At 34.3% G+C, this 21,863-nt stretch overlaps 1 protein-coding gene across 3 annotated transcripts in view; it reads right to left on the bottom strand.

The window, feature by feature from the left end:
* The window catches only part of NAALADL2 (N-acetylated alpha-linked acidic dipeptidase like 2), a 1,320,052-nt gene that overhangs the window by 987,295 nt on the left and 310,894 nt on the right, over positions 1–21,863 (bottom strand). For 2 of the 3 annotated variants that reach the window (XM_057306508.1, XM_057306509.1), the window contains exon 3: positions 10,390–10,498. In XM_057306508.1, coding sequence (XP_057162491.1) covers positions 10,390–10,469 — 80 coding nt within the window. In that variant the 5' untranslated portion in view covers positions 10,470–10,498. Of the gene's footprint in view, positions 1–10,389; positions 10,499–21,863 lie in introns of those variants that run through there. The other variant, XM_057306506.1, reaches the window with a different exon arrangement.

Below are 21,863 nucleotides of genomic sequence, written 5' to 3'. Positions count from 1 at the left end.
AAAGATCAAACAATTTTATGGCTTCTAAAATTTCCATATTATAGGTTAAAGAAGAAAACCTCCTGGTACAACACATATTGTATATACACACTCCTACCCTCAAATCAATATCACTTATGATTATCAAAGTAAAAATCCTAATACTAGCAAATTTAATCTATGTATACCAAAAAGAATCATACATCATGACTAAAAGAGGTTTATTCTAAGAATCTAAGAATTTTCAATATTAGGAAATCTTTTAATAAAATTGTGTTATAATATTAATGGATCTCAGAAACATTTTATTGTCTTTGTTAATGCTGAAAAACCATTTGTCAAAATTCAATAACCATTTTTTATTAAAAGACTCAATAAAATAAATTTAGATAGCAACTTCCTCCATATAATAAGATAAATCCAGCTCAGTCTAAAAGCCACTATCATGCTATGGAGCAACACCAGAAGCTTATAACCAACAAAATCAGAAACAAGACAAAAGCTCTCATTACCAATACTACTTAACACTGTACTGAAAATACTAACCAAAAAACAAACAAACAAAAAACAAAACAAATAAGAAAAAGAAGTTATAAATGTATGTTTTGGAAAGGAAGAGATAAAACTGTTACTAACTACAGAGACATCAAGATGTAATTGTATGCATAAAATATCCTAGAGAGTCAAAGGGCCTTTGTCACATACAGCTGATGAAACACACTGTGGGGATAAAAGATATTGAGAGAGCTGTATTTGCAAAGAGACTATAACTAGATGAGTCATATAAAATACCTCTGAGCTTCCAAATTTCTGTTGGGAGGAAACAGGCAGAGAAAACTGCTCAGCCACCAATAAGTGGACACTTTCCACTGCTTGCTTTATATAAAAGGAAGAAGATAGAAATGGAAGATCCTTCCAGAGGGTAAAGCCAAAATCTAGGGAGCACAAAAACTAGGGAGCCATACCTAAAGAGCAGAACTGGGACCTAATTCGAGGTTTTTGTTTTTTGTTTTTGTTTTGTTTTGTTTTTACCTTCGGGGTAGTAAGCTGGTAACATTTACCCAGATGACTTTCAGAACTGCTAAGGACCCTCTGACTGTATGCTATATGGTGTCCATTCTTATTTTCAAATCACAGCAATTATTGCCAAGGGAGACAAAGTAAAAAACAGTATTTATATTTGCATGTATATTCATAAAGATGCATATGAAACTAATAAGAATGGAAACTACTTTAGCCTGGGTGAAAACTGGAAAGACTGGGCTCAAGGTGGAAAGGAGATAGACTTTTCTCTGTCCATCTTTTCATATCTAGAATTTTTGGAACATGAGAAGGCATTCAATATTCAAAAAATAAAATGGAAAATGAAAAAAGAATTTAAAATATGTCATAGTACTGGAGTGCCTGGATGGCTCAGTCAGTTAAGCATCTGCCTTCAGTTCAGGTCATGATCTCAGGGTCCTGGGATAGAGAACTGTGTGGAGCTCTGTGCTCAGCACAGAGTCTGCTTGTCCCTCTCCCTCCCCCTCCGCTATTTTCCCCACTCACACACTCTCTCTCTCAAATAAATAAAATCTTTAAAAATAGATATGTCATAGGACCTATTGAATTATTGGAAAAAGGAATAAGAGAGAAATATGACGATTCCTACATTTCTGATTTGATCAGTTTAATGCAATACACCAAGATAGAAAATTTATTGTAAGCACATATGAGGAGACTATGTTTTAGGTATGTTGAGTATCAATTATATCTTAAAGCTATGCACTGGTTTTAGGATGACCACTGATTCAGCTTTACCTGGCACTACTCTGCTTTGAGCACTAAAATCCCCATGTCCCAGGAAACCCCTTCTTGGGATGCAAAATATGCTGGTTTTCAGCAATGGGTACAGAAAGTTAGTGGAAAAGTACAAAACCCATATGGCGTTCAAAAAATTGAAGCAATAAGAAACACTCTATTTAGTTTCAAATGGATAGGACATAGATGATCCATTCTCAGTAGTTACTGTCCCTGTTTTTTCCCCAACTGCTGGTTGGCAACTCTGACTTGCAGTTCATAGAAATGAAACATTCATTGTTGCAGCATTGAGTGATGTGACTTATATGTGCAACCTAAGTGCATTGTAATCATGAGCATTAACGGTCATCTTTCACTTTCCTGTGGATTAATTGTGTGCTTTGCATTGAGGTAATGCTAGTTTAATTTTAACATTGTGAATACTTTGACCATGTTTTCTAAGAGTTCAGATAATGAAATGGGAATGATTATAATACCAATGTCAGTATAACCCAGACAACTGTATTATTTTAATGACAGAAAGACACATGTAATTGTATTAGGGAGATATTTAACCAAGACAGAGCATTTTATGCAATAGGCAGAAAAGAATTTGGGAATGGGCATGGTGGAAAAGGGGATACAAAAGCATACAGAGAGTCGAAATTTCACAAGTCCTAGATGAAAGACGTGAGTACTTATAAATCAGTCATATGTTTTATTTTGTTTTTTTTTTCCATCTCCCCAAAATACATCAGTGCTCAGCCAAAACAGTCACCGTATTAGCCTATGAGCACACCACAAGAATAAATGCACATCCTATGATCTACTTGATTTTTTCTATAAAAATAAATAGTTATGTTTCTTGATTCAGAGACTACAGCCATGTGGGCAAACTAAGAGGAGAAATTTTGAATAGATGCGTTGATCAATTATAATCTAAACCGGATTTAATTGGACCTTATTAACAACACACTTTTCTCAGTATATTCAGTGATGCACTGAATCACAACGATGAAATGTTTCCTCTAGTTCTTAGGTGCTTTGTTTTGAAAAATGGAGATTCAAATCTTCTTCTAGGTTTTTATGAAGATACTATGAAACCACAGAAAACATAAAACAAAGAATGCTGATATCCCCCCCCCAAAAAAAAAAAACTAGGCTTTGTCCATTAATTTCCTATTGCCCTATAACAAATTAACACAGACCTAATAGCATAAAACAACAGAAATTTATTATCTTACAGTTCTGGAGGCTGGGATCCTGAAATGAGTATTACTGGGTTACAAGGCATTGGAGCTAAAAAACAAAATACTAGCATAACTGAGTTCCTTTCTGGAGATTCTACGGGAGTATATATTTTCTTGACTTTTCCTGCTTCTAGAGGCCACCTCCATTCCTTGCCTGGTGTCTCCTCACATCTTCAAAACAACCAATGGCTGGTTGAATTTCACAGATCACATCACTCTGACACTGACTCTTCTTGTTTCCTCTCCCATATTTAAAGAACCCTGTGATTACAGTGGGGCCACCTGGATAATTGAAGATATTCTTCCTTTTTTTTTTTTTTTAAGATTTATGTATTTATTTGAGAGAGTGAGAGAGTCGGGGGTGGGGGGAGTTGCTGAGAGAAAGGGAGAGTCAAGCAGACTCCACTCTGGGCGTGGAGCCCAGTTCAGGGCTTGATCTCAGGACCCTGAGATCATGACCTGAGCTGAATCCAGGAGCTGGAGGCTTAACTGACTGCTCCACCCAGATGCCCATATTCTTCCTATGGTCAAGTCAGCTGATTAACAAACTTAATTCCATCTGCTATCTTAATCCCCCTATTGTCACGTAACATAATATATTCACAAATTCCAAAGATTAGGACTTGAACATCTTGCAGGGCCATTATTCTGACTACCACACTCCTCTATTTACATATTTGGCAGACAATGTGAATGTAAATTTTGACAAATCCCAATCAGCCTATAAACATCGGGCCAAAGAAAATGCAGATATTACCTGCTAACTGCCCTGCACACCTTATAGGTAACACTGCTCAAAGGATGTGTGTTTTGCCCAACTATGAAATTGAGGATTTCATAATGAAAGCTTTTGATCATTCTTTGGTTACATCAAAGTGCAGAAGTACTTAATGAGATTTTGGACTTTACAGAAATAAAACTATATATTCTCCTCAGACATAAGACTACAAGATGGCTATCATTGTTATTGGCCATGCAAAAGGATTAAAATCTTGGCCTGCCATAAATTCATTTTGAAAGTATGGGACAAGAATAATGTTCTTCTCTAATTTGGAAATACACTGAAGATAAGAAGAAAAGGATTGAAATAAAGTAGACATTTATGGGTGGTTTCTCTAAATCTGATGAACTCTGGCCATAAGGAATCTGGAAAAAACTGATTGCACCCGAGTTGTTAAGCCTGAAACAAAAACTCAGAAACTACTATAAAACTCCCCCCCCCCCCCAAAATCAGTCTTCTTTAACTTGGCTACCCTTTTCTATTTCTTTACTAAAACTGTAATTTATTTGAAATCTAATGTTGACTGGATACCCAAGTTCATATCACCTCTGTACTTTAAAACCATTGTCCCTGAAGAAGACAGGTTTAACTTATGTTACCCTACAATGTGCTCTGAAGTTTTCAAAAATGATGAATATTTTGATATCCTATATAGTAAATGTATACAAGCAAAAGGCCTGGTTGATGCAGCATTTCTGCCAGAACAAGCCTGCAGATATTAAGTGAATCGATAGATCTGGGATCTAATTCTAACAAGTCTAAATAGCTGCTGCTTCAAGTAAGTAAAATCCAAAGTAATAAAAAAAAATTTTTTTGAGAGGATATTTAACCTGGTGTTATCACATTGGGCTGATACAAGGAATTAGTGTAATAAGGCCTTGATGAGGGCAGAGCTTCAAATCAAATAAATGTTAAATATAACTATATTCAATTTTAGTGTGACACTCAATACTTAAAATACTTAAACACTTAAGAGAAGGGTTATTAGAAAATGAAACAAAGAATAAAAATATCCTATTGTATCATGGGACAGAAAAATATGTCCTTATTCTGCATTAAATATAGATAACATCTATTTACTTAGTTCTTTTGTGTTTAAATTCTCCATTTATAACTCCAAATTTATCTTAAGTTCACAATATAGTCTATAAAATTTAAATGTCCAATAAAAATTCAAAAAGTAGTTAAAATTAATTGCTCTATCAGAGGATAGAATGAAACAAAAATATTGTTATATTTCAAATATATTATTTGTTAACTTAGTCCTAGTAAGTACTAATTGACAGTTTTAACTATTCTACTATTCTAAATACCAATTATGTAACAGAAAAGTAAATAAGAAATAATATGTAATTTCAAATAAACACCTATTTTCCATACTTTAATGTTAAGGTAATACCACACATGCATGTAATTCTTATATGTTATGTTATATTCGTTGTTTTGGACTAGCATGGTATGGCTGTTTCAGTTTGGCTCTCTAAAATATTAATCACCCTAGTATTTGATCTGACGCCAAAGAGATTGATCTGGGCTAGAAGTACTTGAGAATTAAAAAACAAAACAAAACAAAATAGTCCTACCTTTGTGCTTTCACATTACCTTAGCATACTATACAGTAATTATTTGTATCCCCAATAAACAGTGAACATCTTGAAGGAAAGTACTGTAGCATAATTAACTATGTTCCTCTAGTACCCAAGATAGTGCCCGACACATAATATAGGCTCACCAAAAACATTTCTATGAAATTATCTTTGGAAAATTTTAGAGGATATTTTTTCAAAATATTAATATGCTACACATTTTATATATAAAGAAGAGAATGAGTTTTGCAGGTTACAAACAACCGTTTATTTAAAAGGTGAACATTTAGCTTGAAAAAAAAATCAGTTTTAGAATTATTTTTCTTGGTAATGTAAATCTAAAAAGATGTTTCAAGGATAAGAAAGCACTTCATATATACACAAGTATGAAATTCATCCCATGTAAGTTCACAAGAGACCACGTGGCAAATTTGCAAGGAAATGTTACAGATTTCTTTCAGTTATATAAGAAAAGGAAGCCACTTGCGTAAAGATAATTTTCAACATCAAGTACTAAATTAATGCTACCAAGCTGATTAATACAGTTAAAAGCTGGTATCTTTGATGATTTACTTCAAAAACTATGTGCAAAGAGCTTCAAAAAAAACCTTATGAAATTAGGTAAGAAATACCTAACAATTGATTTATCTATATAAAAATAAAAAGAGGGATGTTTGGGTGGCTCAGTCGGTTGAGCACCCAACTCTCTGATTTCGGCTCATGTCATGATCTCAGGGTTGCGACGTTGAGCCTCACTTGGGGCCCAGAGCTCGGCAGAGAGTTGTCCCTCTCCCTCTACTCCTCCCCTGCTTGAGTGTGCATGCACGCTCTGTCTCAAATAATATAAAATAAAATAAAATAAAATAAAATAAAATAAAATAAAATAAAATAAAATAAAATAAAATATTAGAAGTTAATGAGTTGGGGTCTTCCCCTTTAAAATATTACTTAGCTCTTAATGGCTGACTTCCTATTCCCTACATGAATATTGTTACTTTCTTTTATTTCTTTAGAAAAGAAGCTATTTCAAGTGAGTCTACTGAGAGAAACAGATTTATAAAGAAAGTATAAGAAAGTAATATAACTTCAGCTTTCAGAATAGAATTTAATATAAAAATTATTTTTACGAGAAATAGTACAATAAAATTTAAATATTTATAATGTTTAGGATACTCTATGAATTATATATTAGTTAGGCATATGATATAGCTTAAACAAAAATATTTTACTGATCAAAATGTACTTTATAAGAAATAGACTACAAATCTTTTCCTAACAAAGCTAATCACATGCTGTGATTAACCAGAATACCATTGTTTAGGTGAAATTACATTGTAGGTGTGGGAGTTCTTAAGGACAGATCATGACAAGTAGGTACTTGCCATCAGTGCTCTTCCCTATCTCTCTCGTCTAGGACTTAGAGCATTGGTAAGGTTCTATAAAAATCCCGTGGGTTAGAAATGCACAGCTCCTGAGTGTTTAAGGCTATTTATGACACTAGGTTTTATTTTTACATATATATACTTCGTTAGATCATTTAACTGGCCTATTTTTATTATTATTTTTGTTATTAGTCTTGTAGCCTAAGCAAAGGCTGCCTCTTAAGAAAAGTAAAAGTAAATTCTGGAACAAATCACATTTATTAAACAGTTTAGTGAGAACCTTCTCAAGAAAAATAAAGAGGGTGATAATTGCATGTACTTTGGTTTACAGAGACCCAGGAAGGGGTGTCAAACCTCAGGAAGCATAAAAATGGCTTTAACGGGCTCCAGCATCCAGCCACTCACTAATGCGTGATTTCTAATTACTTCTGTAGTTTGTCACTCTTTAACACAATCAAATCTAATTGACCAGAAAATTTTGGTTAGATTGTACTAAGCTATGGCTAAATTTTTAGTGTTATTATTCTGGTTTCTTTGTGAACATCTCAACTTTACTGCATCATTAAACCTGAAATTAGATTTTGATAATAAGAATGTTTTATAAAATTTTTCAAACAACTCCAGTATTCACACAGGAGCTACGGTATTCTTAAATCCACTGTCATATCTTTTTTTTTTTTTAATTTAATTCATACCCATTTTTTCTGGGTTATTAAAAACAATGGCACTTTAATTTTAATTAAACACTTCATTTGAAAGCCTTGCATAACAAATGTCAAACGCTAAAGGTGAACTTATGTTAAGTGCGTATCAGAGGGAATTAAAATCTGAGGTTCTTAGTTTCAGAACCACTGATGAGGTATACATACGGGAAGGGTGGCAATTAACTACCTCAATTTAGAGTTTGCATTACTTTGTTTTAATGTTGGGAATCAGTGATTTAAGCAATAGATTGGACATTCTTGTCATTAATTCTATACACCTAGAAAGATAATAAAGGAATAATGTCTAAACATCTACTTTGTCCATATACTCTATGTGTTACTAAAGCACTGAAGATAAACATTCATGAATTTATTCATAAACATATATGAGTGTATTCATTAAAGAGAATAAAGAAAATGCTTAATCACACTGGTAATTTTTTTAAATGCCTCTATAAAACAAGATAATAGGATGTGAGATAGCATCTTTAGAAAGCCTCCCTGTTTGGCTTACCTTAAATTATATCTAATATTTTTACTTATATGTTTATTTTTATTTTCCACAATATGTGGAGCCTTCAGAGGACATCATGAATGTTTGGGGGGGAAAAAAGATCTTTTACTTTTAATGTCAGATGTGGGTCAGTCAAGGAACAGATCTAACCACTTCTAATCCATTTGAGTATTAATGTCTAAGTACTTCAGGTTTGACTTGGTTATCAAAAAAATGAGCAGTAAATACTTAAAATGATTACAACACGGCTGGACTATAACATCTAATAAAAAAATTTAAACATTATTTCAGGATATATCCTAAAGACAGTAACAGTTTGTACTAACTCTTGGAAAAATTATGTGAAAGATATAAGCATCCCTCCCACCATGCACCCATTCTCAAAACTAATCATACGTGAAGTATGTTGAATAGGTCTACAAATGCATATGATCCTGAAATGAAAAGCTGTACAAGTAATGTAGAAAGAAGAAACTATTAGAAGGTCTCAACTAAAGGCATAAAAATTCTAGTTTCTTCTAATTCTCCCTTTGTCACTGAGATAACACACATGCCTCCCCACAGTTATGGGTTCAGTTTTCTTGTAGACATAAATTCTGATTTAAATTCAGCTAAAGAGAATAGATAAGACCCCCAGAGTATATTGACTTGGCCCACTTCCCATCTTCCACTAGGCTTGCTGCCTAATTGCCATTAGCATCTGATAAAATGTACTTATTTTCTCAGCTAAAATATAGATTGAAAAGGCAGTGATAAAAAGAAATAAATATATGCCATCACTGTAAAAAATATACAAAAAGAGCGAAAATTGATGGAGCTAGAAAATTGTTAGAAAATATACTTATTTCAACTACAACTTTAATTTTTCCATATAAAATAACATTTGTTTTAAAATATTGATTATAATATTAATCAAAAGAAAATACTTCTAAAGTATTACTTAAAGAACATGAAACTAGCCACAAAAAGGTTGCATGACTCTCTTTTAGATGTTCACATGATTTCTTAGCAAAAATACTGATAGAGAAGTTGCTAACCAGTAACTTACAGGGCTCAGTTTTATTCTTGGACTATAGTACTAAATTCAAAATTCTTAGTCCGGGTCAATTGATTATAAAACAAAACAAAACAAAACAGCAACAACAAAAACACCTCAGAATATTAAACTCCTGAATCATTTAACTATTTTATGGCCAAATCACTTTTTCTCCTAATTCTAATGTACAACTAAAGGGGAAATTTAAACTGAAAACATTTTATTTATCTTCAATTACTTAAAAAGGAACATACACAGCACTCAACAGATTCCTAGACAAATTCTAAGTGTTTTGCAGAGTAACAAAATTTTACAACCGTGTATTGAATTGGATATGACCTTAGAATTTATTCAATCCAATGGCCAAATTTAATCCTCCTCTTGGTTTCCCCTCCCCCACACCACACAATTTACTTCTTTGTCCAGCTTTAAAATGTTGGAATCTGAATGGCTTTATGAGGGCACTGCCTCCTTCCCCATAGGCTAACTGTTCTGCACTGTCTCACACCCAGAGACTTCATACATTTGTATTAAATGCCTGACCTCAAGGCACATGAATTTGTCACCTTTCCCTGATTTAATCTGACCCCTTCAAATTCAGACCTACGGGAATACTCAGAAGGTTAAATTATTTGTCCAAGTTCTTAAAGGATGTTGGTAGCCATGCTGGGTCTGCTCAAAACCCCTAGCTCTTGGTTCCGGGCTGCCTTTTGGGTCTTTGTATCACCCATGCCATGTAAAGTTTCATACACAGGAAGCCTGAACCAGCATTTGAACATTAATTGCTGCTAGTGCTTTACAGAACAGCATTTCAATCACACACCAGCATCATTCCCTCAAAGTAAGAGTATTTCAGGAAGAACAATAAACCCTCCTTAAACATATATTAAAACTCTAATGCCTAACTGGAAGTTCATAGTCTATATGTTACCATATGCAAACAGATGTTCCAAAAAGTTAACTTGTATAAGTCATGCTGAATCATGGTACAAACTGCATTGTTGTCATTTTTTAGTAAAATCAGTGGGTCAACTTACTAAAGAGAGAGAGACTGATGTGATTATTTATAATAAAATTTATAGTTGTATAAAAATTATTTGATACCACAAAGGCAAGAAAATTGTACCGATTTGAACAGCCACAATGGAATTAAAATATTTAGATAACGCTATCCAAAGAAAAGGATTCAAGTCCATGAAATAAACAGATGAACAGAAACTGAAATACAGAAGCATTTCCATAGAATAATGCTCTCATGCTTTTTTTTAAATCAAAATTAGCAACTATTGGCACATAATAGAGGCATGCCAAGTCACCTTATTAAAAGTTGATTCAAGAGTAAAAGTCTTACATTCTAATTAATGTAATTAGGTCTTACTTCAATCGAATGATCCTCGTGCAACCAGAGGGTCTTTGTAGGCTACAGGACTCTGACAAGCTGAACCCAGGGCTCTTCATCCAGGTCCCTAACAGTCAAAGCTCATTTCCTGTTCATAAATCAAAAACAGAGGTGATCAGTTTAAATTGGGACCTGTATTAGATAATTTATCAGTTGGCTCCTGAATTTCATTCTTCAGTTAATGCTTTTTAGAGTTCTTTTTTATCGTAAGCAGCCTGAAATTATTCGTTCTTTTTTGCAAGAACATATAGACATTTTTTTAAAAAAAAACAACATTTAAAGGACAAATGCACACACAATCACACAAATACTTTTCTCTCTTGCTTTCATTTTTATGTGTTTACATTTATGCCTTGGTTTAGCTAGCCTAAATGGCATATTTTCTTTATGCCATGTACTACCAAACACAATAAACAAATACACTAGAAAACAAATACCTGGACACAAAGTGACTTATTTCTTTGGGGAGAAAGGGTTAACCAAAGGAATAAATAAATGTGTAGCAGAAAGAGCATAGCGAGGACTGAAAGCCTGGCTCTTCTACTGAACACCGTGTGACTATGGGTAATTTCTCTAACTCTTTACTTATTTCTTCACTTCAAATTTAGGATAAAAATAGGCAATTTGAAGAACTATTGTGAAAGTAGAGACATTGTATGCAATGTGCCTAGCACACTGCCTAACACATACCAGGTGCTCAATAATGGAAATAAAGTATCTCAGGAGATTGATGGACTTTACCTATTACTTTATATTTCCTAATGCCCAAATTGGTTATTCTATGTTTCAATTTATGGGCTATGATAGTAATAATGCCATAATAATAGAGCTGTTTAATTTTACTTCCCCTAGTTTTATGTTTTGAATTTAGCTTTACAGTATCTGAAAACTATAGTGTTTTTATCCTCCTTTTAAAATTATTCCCCCCAAATAAGCTATTACTTATTTTCCTCAAACTCAACTTGCAGTATTACACAAGCTTATGACTACTTGTGTTTACTTTCTCTTTGCTTTCCTAATTTTTTCTCTCACATTTCAAAATCATGCATCTCCCTTAAACTTTACATAATAGGAAATAATGTATCATAAAGTACTGAACTACCAAAATATAGAATAAAATAAAATTTCTGTATTTGTATCTTAAATTCCTTCTGCTTTCAGGTAAAAATTGCTTCAGGCAGTTTCTGTAAATTTATCCAATTTTGAAGTCTCATCCAACTCTTTTTTCTTTTCTCACCAGTTTCATAGCTTCTTGGTAACAGTAACCTAACTTGGTCAATACAGCAACGATAAGCTTTCTGGACCCACTTATTATCAAATAAAGTCCTTGGCTTAAGACTAGTGACATTACATCATCAGTACAGACACACATGCACAAACACAGAGTTCAGGACATCTGAGAATATCTCATTTGTAGGAAATAAAAGGGATGTGAAATGGGGAAGACTGAAGATAACTACTCAATTCTCACTTTTTATTTAAAAGTGCCTCAATAGTCTATCAACGGGCAAGGTTGTGCAATAAATCAATTATTGTATTCGTACAAATGTAGGCTTCTGCTCCCCCTTAACAATGAAAATGAAGGAGCCATTATAAAAATGGTATTGGCACACTCACAGAGACTTCCGTTTTCAAGCGACAAATCACAGGAAACCTGAATCATATGGGAATTTACCCCTCACCTTTCTCTTGGTATCTAACTAGATAAAAATGGCATGCTGTCCTCTGCATCCCTGCATTTGATTAAAAATCAAACTGTGTAGAATCGTTTAGATGCTGAAAAGTCATAGTTCTTCTTGTCTAACATAATACCTTTGATCAATCCTTGCTTTTTCAAAACACAAATTCAGGATTCTATTTACTAAGTGAAATAAATTCTAGTTTCATGTTTTGAAATGCATTATTCAGGATGTGATTTTCTCCGGTTCTTAGGGAAACCTGCCTGAATTAGTTCCTTGTGAATCTTTCAAATATCATTTAAAGTCAGAACACTGAAATTAGAAGGAAGCTTAGAGATTATCTCATTCAAACACTCACACCAACACTTATCATCAGCTTTACTAAATGTTTTATTTGATAATAGACTCTACCCAGACCCTATGTCCAATGTTTTAGGAATAAATCTCAGAAATAAAGAGCCCCACTTGTCTATGGAGATTTTTTCTTTATAGAGTATTAAATAGCATATATACTTATATCAGAAAGACAAAATGGTACAACTCCCTGGAAATTGTCCTTAGTTCTCATGATGGCTTGATACAAACATAATACACTAATTTGGATTTTAGTAAGCACAATATATAAAAACAAAGCAAAGCAAAAACAAAAACGAAAAACAACCCAACACACACTATTTTCCATTTTAGCAAAGTTTCTGTGAGATTATCACTAACAATAGTTTTTTTTTACATGGTTATCATTTTACTAGTTTATGGAGGATGACTTTTCCTAAACCAGTTTTCTTTAAGCCACTCTATCCATCAAAACAAAAATTCCCTGTTGTCAATCACATAAATTTCATTTTCAGTTTAACACCCATTGAAAGCCCATCATAAGCTAAGACTACCAACTCCAAATACTTGTACATGGCTTTGGGATTCTTTAACCCACCTGACATTCTTGAGGACAAGGACTATACCTTGGTTAGCTATGCCCCCAGGACCTATCACTGTGCCAGTATAGAGAGTATGTACAATAAATGTTAGTTAAGTGGTATCTCTGACTCTTAACATTTCCAATCCTTTCCACATCACAAATCTCCTTGCTGTCCTTTGGAAGAATATAGTGTTCCCTCCATACTTTTTCTCTTTTGGCCTTCCTTTCTGAGACATTTATTTTGCTCTCTTTTGCCTAGTTTCTAATCATTCTCCAAGATTCACTTATATCATGAAATCTATTCCAGCCTAGGCATTTAAATTTTTTCAAGACTATACTAATCTAATCTTTTGAAAAAGAGTAGAAAAATCAGATTTATACTTTCTATATATTCCCCAGAGCTCCCAGCTCAAAGTTGGACACATGGTTGCTGGTTACTGTACAGGACACAGATAATTTGTGAGCTAGGAAAGATACAAGTTACTTGTTGATGAATTAGATCAGGGATTGGCAAACTATAGGCCATGGACCAAATTCAGCCTGTCGTCTGTTTTTGTGAATAAAATTGTATTGCAACACATCCACATCCATTGTTTCTATATTGTCTATGGCTGCTTTCCTACTATAACAGCAGAGTTCAGTTGTTGCAACAGAGACTGTCTAGCCCACAAGCCTATAATATTTACCATCTGCTCCATTACAGAATAAGCTTGCCAGTCAGCATATTAGTTCAGTGGTTCTCCAGCATGGGCCCAAGAAGAGATCTGGTCCTTTCACAGCCTTTAAGCACTGTGGTTAGACAATACTCTAGAACCCAGTTTTTAAAGTGTGATCCCTAGACTGGAAGCACCAGCATCACCTGGGAACTTGTCAGAAATGCAAAGTCTTAGGCCCTATCCCAGATTTCAGATTAGAAACTCTGAAGATGGAGATAGTAATCCATGTTTTCACCATCCCTCCAAATGATCCCAATGCATGCTCAAATTTGGGAACTACAGATGAGATAAAAAGAGGAGTATTTATTAGCACCTGGCCATAATGACTCGGCCTGGTTATGGCAAACCCAGCTTCTTCAACTGCTACTAGTATGTACAGAGATTTTTAAGTAATTAAAGGATATCAATTATATTTCACCTGTCCTGAAATGTGACACCTTGGGTTTACTCTGAAAGAACACTAAAGAGCAGGATTACTTTGATGTGGGAATTGCTACAGCACTTTCAGTAAATGCTAATACAGCCATGAGCTGTATATCCAAAGGAAAGACAATATACCAAGTGTCAAAGTATAAAATCTATCCAATTTAGATTGAAATATCAAAGCAATATAGCAGATAAGCTCTAGTTTTTATAGGACTGCCTGTCAAGACAAACCTTTGCACAATAATTCTCAGCAGGGACACAGGAGAGCAGACTACATCTCAGTATGGGCCTCTGCTAATCAAGGATTTGTTCCAACATGTATATCCCCCAGCTCTGAGCCTCACATGTGGCCAGATAGCACTTTCCACGATAGTGTGTGAGTAGAAATGAGGAAAAATCACCACCAACCCTTGTGGAAGGTAGTAACTAGATAGCATTCCCCCTGAAAAAAAACAATATATATTATGTTCTATAATATATACAATTTCCACAAAATAATGGATGTTTAAACTTTACAATAAATCCCCCTTCCTGATTGTTTCTGTCTAAAACACAGACTAGCACCAGCAGCTATGGCTATGATGTGAAAGGGTTATAATACACAAAACATAATGGTAAGGTATTGATAAGAGACGAGCAAGATAAACTTATTTCTTCTGGAAAGAACCTTGCCTCAATGTATTATATTTAATGCTGAAAACTTGGCAGCTGTATCAGGAAACAAACAGTAAAATTATTTAGCCTATTGAAGAGTTTCTACATAAAGGTAGAAAGAAGTATGTCAATCAATAAGAATACCATTGACTGACAGCTTCTAGAAAATTCACATTTCTTAGTCATAAAAAATCATTGTTTCCACATAATCATTATTTCTCTTTTGAAAAGTAGCAATAGACTTCATATGCCTAAAATCTACATAAATATGTAGATGGATATTCAATATCACTTAAGAGTGTTTTATTTGAACATGTATCTTTGGAAAACAGGAAAAGCATTCAAATCTGCTGTGTTTTAGAAAATTTGGTAATATGGACCTGGATTTCACACCTATGAATTTAGTAAATGGGCATTGTTCAGACTGTTAGAATTCAGATTCAAAGATTTGAAATTCACAAATTTAAATCAAAGATTAATATGTAATTTGGTACTTTTATGCATAACAGCACAAATTCAAAGAAGAAGCATATACAATTATCCCTCAAAATAGGAACTACCAGCCCAAGTAAAGATAAAAACTATGCTTCACTCAGAAATAATTCACAGTGGGGAGACATGATACCTATCTAGAAGGACATGAGTCACACATAGTGTGAACCAAGGAGGCAGCAGAGGCTGACTAGGTCACAGGAAGTAATTAGAAGTAATGCTCTAAAATTTTAAGGAGTGGAAAATTAGGCTAAATGTTAGAAACCTTTCATAGCAAGTCCATTAGCCTCTAGAATCAACCTCCAGCTGAAGCTTCTTCAATTAAGTCATTTAAAATTAGACAAGAGCCTGTCTTTGCCAAAATACCATAGGGAATTATTCATAGGGAATGACTAGTGGGATGTACTAAATGAACTTTTTTTTTTCCTTTTGCTCCTCTTTTACATATCTGTCATGAATTCACACACATTAAAAAAAAAATAGTGAGATGAAAATTCTCTAAAGATTATTCTTACTACTATTATACCATGTTAAATTCATATTGTTTTTATGTTTTTCAAAACAAGGAAGATGGGATAAAAAATAATTAAAAGATAAAAACTTCTCTTGATTAGTCCACTCACAATATTAAATTCAAGGAAAAGACATTGAAAGATAGTATGTTCATTCATAAAATCTGCATAGTTAAAACCATATTTAATTATCAGCAATGTCCTAGTATAATGCATAACAGAGCTGATAATCAATAAATACTAAATGAGTAAACGAATACCTCCCCCACTCTGGAAATTGTCTCTTCTAGGATTTATGGCCTTGAGATGTAAGCTTATTGTAGTTATTTATTACTGAGACCCAAGGCAGACTGCTCAAAGCCTGGCTTTGCTACTTACTAGCTGTGTTATCCTTGAATAAGTAACTTAGTCTCACTATGCCTCAGTTCCCTCATCTGAAAAATCAAGAGAAATTATAAAGAAGCCCAACATAAATTTGGGGAAGGTCTCAATTTTTAAATGTCACAAATTATTTTTTAATTTAAATTCAATTAACATATAATGCATTATTGATTTCAGAGGTAGAGGTCAGTGATTCATCAGTCTTCTATAACACCCAGTGCTCACGACATCACATGCCCTCCTTAATGTCCATCACCCAGTTACCCCACCCCACTACCCCACCCCACTACCTCTCCCCCTCCAGCAAACCTCAGTTTGTTTCTTATGATTAAGAGTCTCTTATGGTTTGTCACAATTTTTTAAAGCACACTGTGTATAAAAATTATACCCTCTGAGCAAGCAGGATTTATTCCAGATACTCAAGACTGGTTTCAACATTCAAAAACCAATTAATGCAATTCATTACATCTACAGTCTAGAGGGGGAAAAAAAAGTACGTGTGTGTGTGTGTTTATATATATAAACAGATGCAGAAAAAATACTTCACAAAATCCAACACCTTTTCATGATAAATCTCTCAGCAAACTAGGAACAGAGGAACTTTCTCAACTTGATAAAGAAATCTAAAAATCCTATAGATGACATCATACTTAATGGTGAGGAACTAGATGCTTCCCCTCTATGATCAAGAACAAGTGAAGGATGTCCCCTCTCACTAATCCTTTTCAACATCATACTGGAAGTCCTAGCTAATCCAATAAGACAGGAAAGGGAAATAACATACATAGAGATTAGAAAGGAAGACATAAAGTTGTCTTTGTTCACAGATGATATCATTGCCTTATGTAGAAAATCTGAAATAATCAACAAAAAGTCCTGGAAGAATTATAGCAAAGAGAATATATAAAAGTTGATTGTTTTCTAATATACCAGCAATGAACAAGTGGAATTTGAGTTAAAAAATACCATTTATAGGGGCGCCTGGGTGGCACAGCGGTTAAGCGCCTGCCTTCGGCTCAGGGCGTGATCCCGGCGTTCCGGGATCGAGTCCCACATCAGGCTCCTCCGCTATGAGCCTGCTTCTTCCTCTCCCACTCCCCCTGCTTGTGTGCCCTCTCTCGCTGGCTGTCTCTCTCTCTGTCAAATAAATAAATAAAATCTTTAAAAAAAAAAAAATACCATTTATATTAGCACTGCAAAAAGGACTTAGGTATAAGTTTAAAAAAATACATATAAGATCTATATAAGGAAAACTATAATATTCTGATGAACAAAATCAAAGAACTAAAGAAATAGAAAGATATTCCACCTTCACAGATAGGAAGGTTTAATACTGTCCATATGTCAGTTCTTTTCAACTTGATCTAAAGATGTAGTGCAATCCAAATCAAAATCCCAGCAAGTTTTTTGTGGATACTAATAAATAGATTCTAAAGTTGATAAAAAGAGGCAAAAGGTCCCAAATGCCAACATAATATTGAAGAAGACCAAAGTCAGAGGACTGATGCTACCCAACTTCAAGACTTAATAAAACTACAGTAATCCAGACAGTGTGGTATTGGTGAAAAAGTAGACAAACAGAGCAGAGGAACAAAATATGATCCACACAAATACAGTCAACTGACCTTTGACAAAGAAAAAGAGACAATTCAATCAAGAAATTATAATCTTTTAAGCAAATGGTATTGGAACAACTAGTCACATGCAAAAAAAAAAAAAGAATCTAGATACAGAAATTAACTCAAAACGGGTCATAGGCCTAAATATAAAATGTAAAACTATAAAACTCCTAGAATTTAACATAAAAGAAAATCTGGATGACCTTGGGTCTGGCAGTAACTTTCTACATACAACACTAAGGACACGATCCATGAAAAAGGAATTGATAAGTTGGACTCCATTAAAATAAAAAATCTTCTAGGTGAAAGCCACTGTCAAGAGAATTGGAAGATAGCCACAGACAAAGAGAAAATATGTGCAAAAAGACTGTTACTCAAAATAGCCAAAGAACTTCTGAAACTCAGTAAGAAGAAAATGAACAGTACCAGTAAAAAATTGGGCAAAAGATTTAGACACCTCACCACAGAAGATATACTGGTGGAAATAAGCCTATGCAAAGATGTGTGTCATACATCTTTAGAGAACTGCAAATTAAAACAACGCAACACCATTACACACCTGTTAGAATGGCTAAAATCCCAACCATTGACAATACTGATAAGGATGTGGAGCAACAGCAACGTTCATTCATTGCCAGCGGGTATGCAAAACAATAGAACAGTTTGAAAGTTTGCAGTTTCTTACAAAACTCAACACACTCTTACCATATGATTCAACAATTGTGCTCTTTGGTCTTTACCTAAAAGAGCTAAAAACTTACATCCACACAAAAACCTGAACATGGATGTTCATAGCTTTATTCATAATCGCCAAAACTTGGAAGGACCAAGATGTCTTTCAACACGTGAACAGATGAATGAACAGTGGTATATCTAGACAAAAAGACAGGAATAAACCTTAAATACATATTACCAAGTGAAAGAAGCCAATCTGAAGGGTACATACTGTATGATTCCAACTATATGATATTCTGGAAAATGTAAAACAATGGAGACGGTAAAAAGATCAACGATTGCCAGGGGCTTGGGGGAAAGTAAGGAGGAGTAGGTGGAACACAGAGAATTTTTGAGCGGTGAAACTATTCTGTACAATACTATAATGATGGAAACATGGCATTATGCCTTTGTCAAAACCCACAGAGACCACAAAGCATAAACCCTAATGCCAACTACGGACTTTGGTAGATACTGATGTGTTAGTGTTGGTTCATCAGTTGTTATAAATGTACCATCCTGGGGTGGAGAGGCCATACTCCATGAGGAAAGGATACATGGGAACTCTGTACTTTCTGCTCAATTTCGCTGTGAACCTAAAACGACAGTACTATAAAAAATAAAGTCTATTAATTTTTTAAAAAACTGAATAAAATTAAATCAAGCACACATATAGTGTGAGGTAAATAAAACATGTCACAATGCTGGATTACAATTTGTTTAAAGGCTATGGTAGCACATATGCTCCAAGACTTGGGATACGATTAGTAACGTGTATAAAACCTACTGACTCAGAAATAAAGAGTTAAGAAAAAGGGTGATTATCATATTCTACCTATTTCTAGGTCTGGAAGACAAGCCTAACTACTAACAAGTCAGTGGGTCATCATTTCCAACTCCTTAGTGAAAAAAATTTTTTTAGAAAGCAGAATTAGGCTTCTACCACTTTATATACAACTGATAAGAATATAATAAATATTCAAAAATTTCTATAATCAAAATATGAGAAGAGGCGAAAATACCTCTCTCACCCAACCCATCATGCAAACATATTTAGATAAAAATTAAATACAACTCTAGAATAAGGCCATAGCAATATTCAAATAAAATTAACAGAGAAGTTTCAGAAGAGTATGGCCTTTCTTTTATTTACTGATTTATTCCTGGAATCTAACACAGTGCCTGGTGCAGAAAAAAAATACTAAATAAATATTTGGTTAATAAATAAGTGAATCATATATTCACTTCAGAAAAAATCATTCTGCCTTCATTGTGCATCAGAAAGGAGCATGAAAATAAGAGAAATTTGTTAGCAGCCTATTGCAACTGTTCAGCCATGAAATAATGAAGGTGTGGAAAAAAGCAATAGCACTGGAAATGAGCAGATGCAGCCAGGAAAACTATAAACCACAGCATGCTCAGAGCGAGGAGGATGAGCTACTGAAAGCAACAAATACCGAAGGGCTGAAAGAGAAGAATGTCCCAGGAAAGATACTGAGAAGGAATATTGGCGATGTATGAAAGGAATCAGAAGACAACAGTGTGACAGAAACGCAGAAGGGACAGATTTCAGAAACAGAAAAAACAGTATCAAGTGCACAAAGAGTCCAAGTACTGTGAGCAGGACTGGAATTAGGGGCAAGTGAAGCAGTCACCTTGGGCAAACAAATTTAAAGGGCATCAATCAGTAATCAAGACAAAAATATGTAAGATGGATTATTTTATTTTATTTTTTTAAAGATTTTATTTATTTATTTGACAGAGACAGCCAGAGAGAGAGGGAACACAAGCAGGGGGAGTGGGAGAGGAAGAAGCAGGCTCATAGCGGAGGAGCCTGATGTGGGACTCGATCCCGGAACGCCGGGATCACGCCCTGAGCCGAAGGCAGACGCTTAACAACTGCGCTACCCAGGCGCCCCCAATTTTAAAAATAAAAATGAATGCAAAAGAATCCATGGTAAACAAAAGATCACAATTTTAAATCGAGATTGCGGCTTTCTGTTTTATTACCCTGCATTATTGTGCATCATGACAGCCTGCAGTTCTTGGACCTGCAAAGCTTTTGCTTTCCCACTGGGCAGGTTTTGGGGTTGATAATGGTGTGCCAATAAATTGGACAGCATGGGGCTTTATATATAATCATGTTTTTTGATTTTAGAGCTTTTACTAACTTTTTCTGCTTGGTTCAAAACATGGGAGGATATCTTAATAAGTGTATACAGGGCACGCCTTTTTCCTTTTACCATAGTTTCCGACATGGTTTGGCATAGCACTGAGACTTGGAAAGCTTCCTTTGGGTTTAGCAATTAGAAAGCCATTGGTGACTTAGTGGGAGTAGTTTCAATGAGGTAGTGAAGGGAGAGGCCAGATTGCAGTTGATTAGAGAGTAGGATGAAGGCAAAGGGCCAGTAAAGATGTTTGAGAATAGAGGGTAGATAATCCATGAGGCAGTACAACTTCTAGACTGTTCTTTTATTCAAAGGGATCCACCCAAATCTGTTTGTAGGGAAACAAATATAGTTAAAAAAAAAAAAAACAAAAAGAAAATGAATGAATGAAAGAAAGAAAGAAAGAAAGAAAGAAAGAAAGAAAGAAAGAAAAAAAGAAAGAAAGAAAGAAAGAGTAAACTCTAGTCATCCCTACTGTGCTGCTTTAGAAACAATCATCTTCACTGAGGCATTACATATATTACTTATGCCCCAGGCTCTATGCCCACTGACCAAAATCACCATGGTTTCAATCAGAGCATTTCTGAAATATTTCTGACAACATGTGTGTTGAAATAATTTTCTCCTAAACAAACCATATCACAGGAATCAACTCCATAAGGAATAGTTCTGAAACCTGGATGATTCCTTAAAAAAAAAAAAAAAAGGCAATTTTGCAATAATACTTAGATTTAGTTTGAAACATGTAGTAAATCCCTACTTGTTAACCTTTTAGATTCAGATATCTCACAGGGAAAATTCCAAATTGGTTTATAAATGTTATCTTGGGTACAGGATAATCCTTGACATTTAATTATGTCTTTACCCTTAGAATTTTCCAATATTAATATGCAAATACAGGTATATTCATGATGACCCACTGAAAACTCTCAATAATAATGAAGGTGAAGGGGTATTAGTATATAAAAGGGGAAGGTTTCTAATTAAAACAGAATTAAACACTTTAAGCAGAAAACCATGTTTTTGGTATTTTGTAGTACTAATCTCAAAAGGCTAACGTTTGATGAATTCAGTTACAGTTTCACAAAGCCAAGGGATTCATTCCCAAGACAAATTTTTACTGGTAATTAAATGAGAAAATGTAGAAATGACACTTTGGTAGAAAGTGGGAAGTAC

This window comes from Ursus arctos, unplaced genomic scaffold (genome assembly GCF_023065955.2).
Source record: "Ursus arctos isolate Adak ecotype North America unplaced genomic scaffold, UrsArc2.0 scaffold_4, whole genome shotgun sequence".
Lineage (NCBI taxonomy): Eukaryota > Metazoa > Chordata > Mammalia > Carnivora > Ursidae > Ursus > Ursus arctos.
The sequence above is the reverse complement of the archived record's forward strand: the minus strand, read 5'-3'. Positions and strand labels throughout refer to the sequence as shown.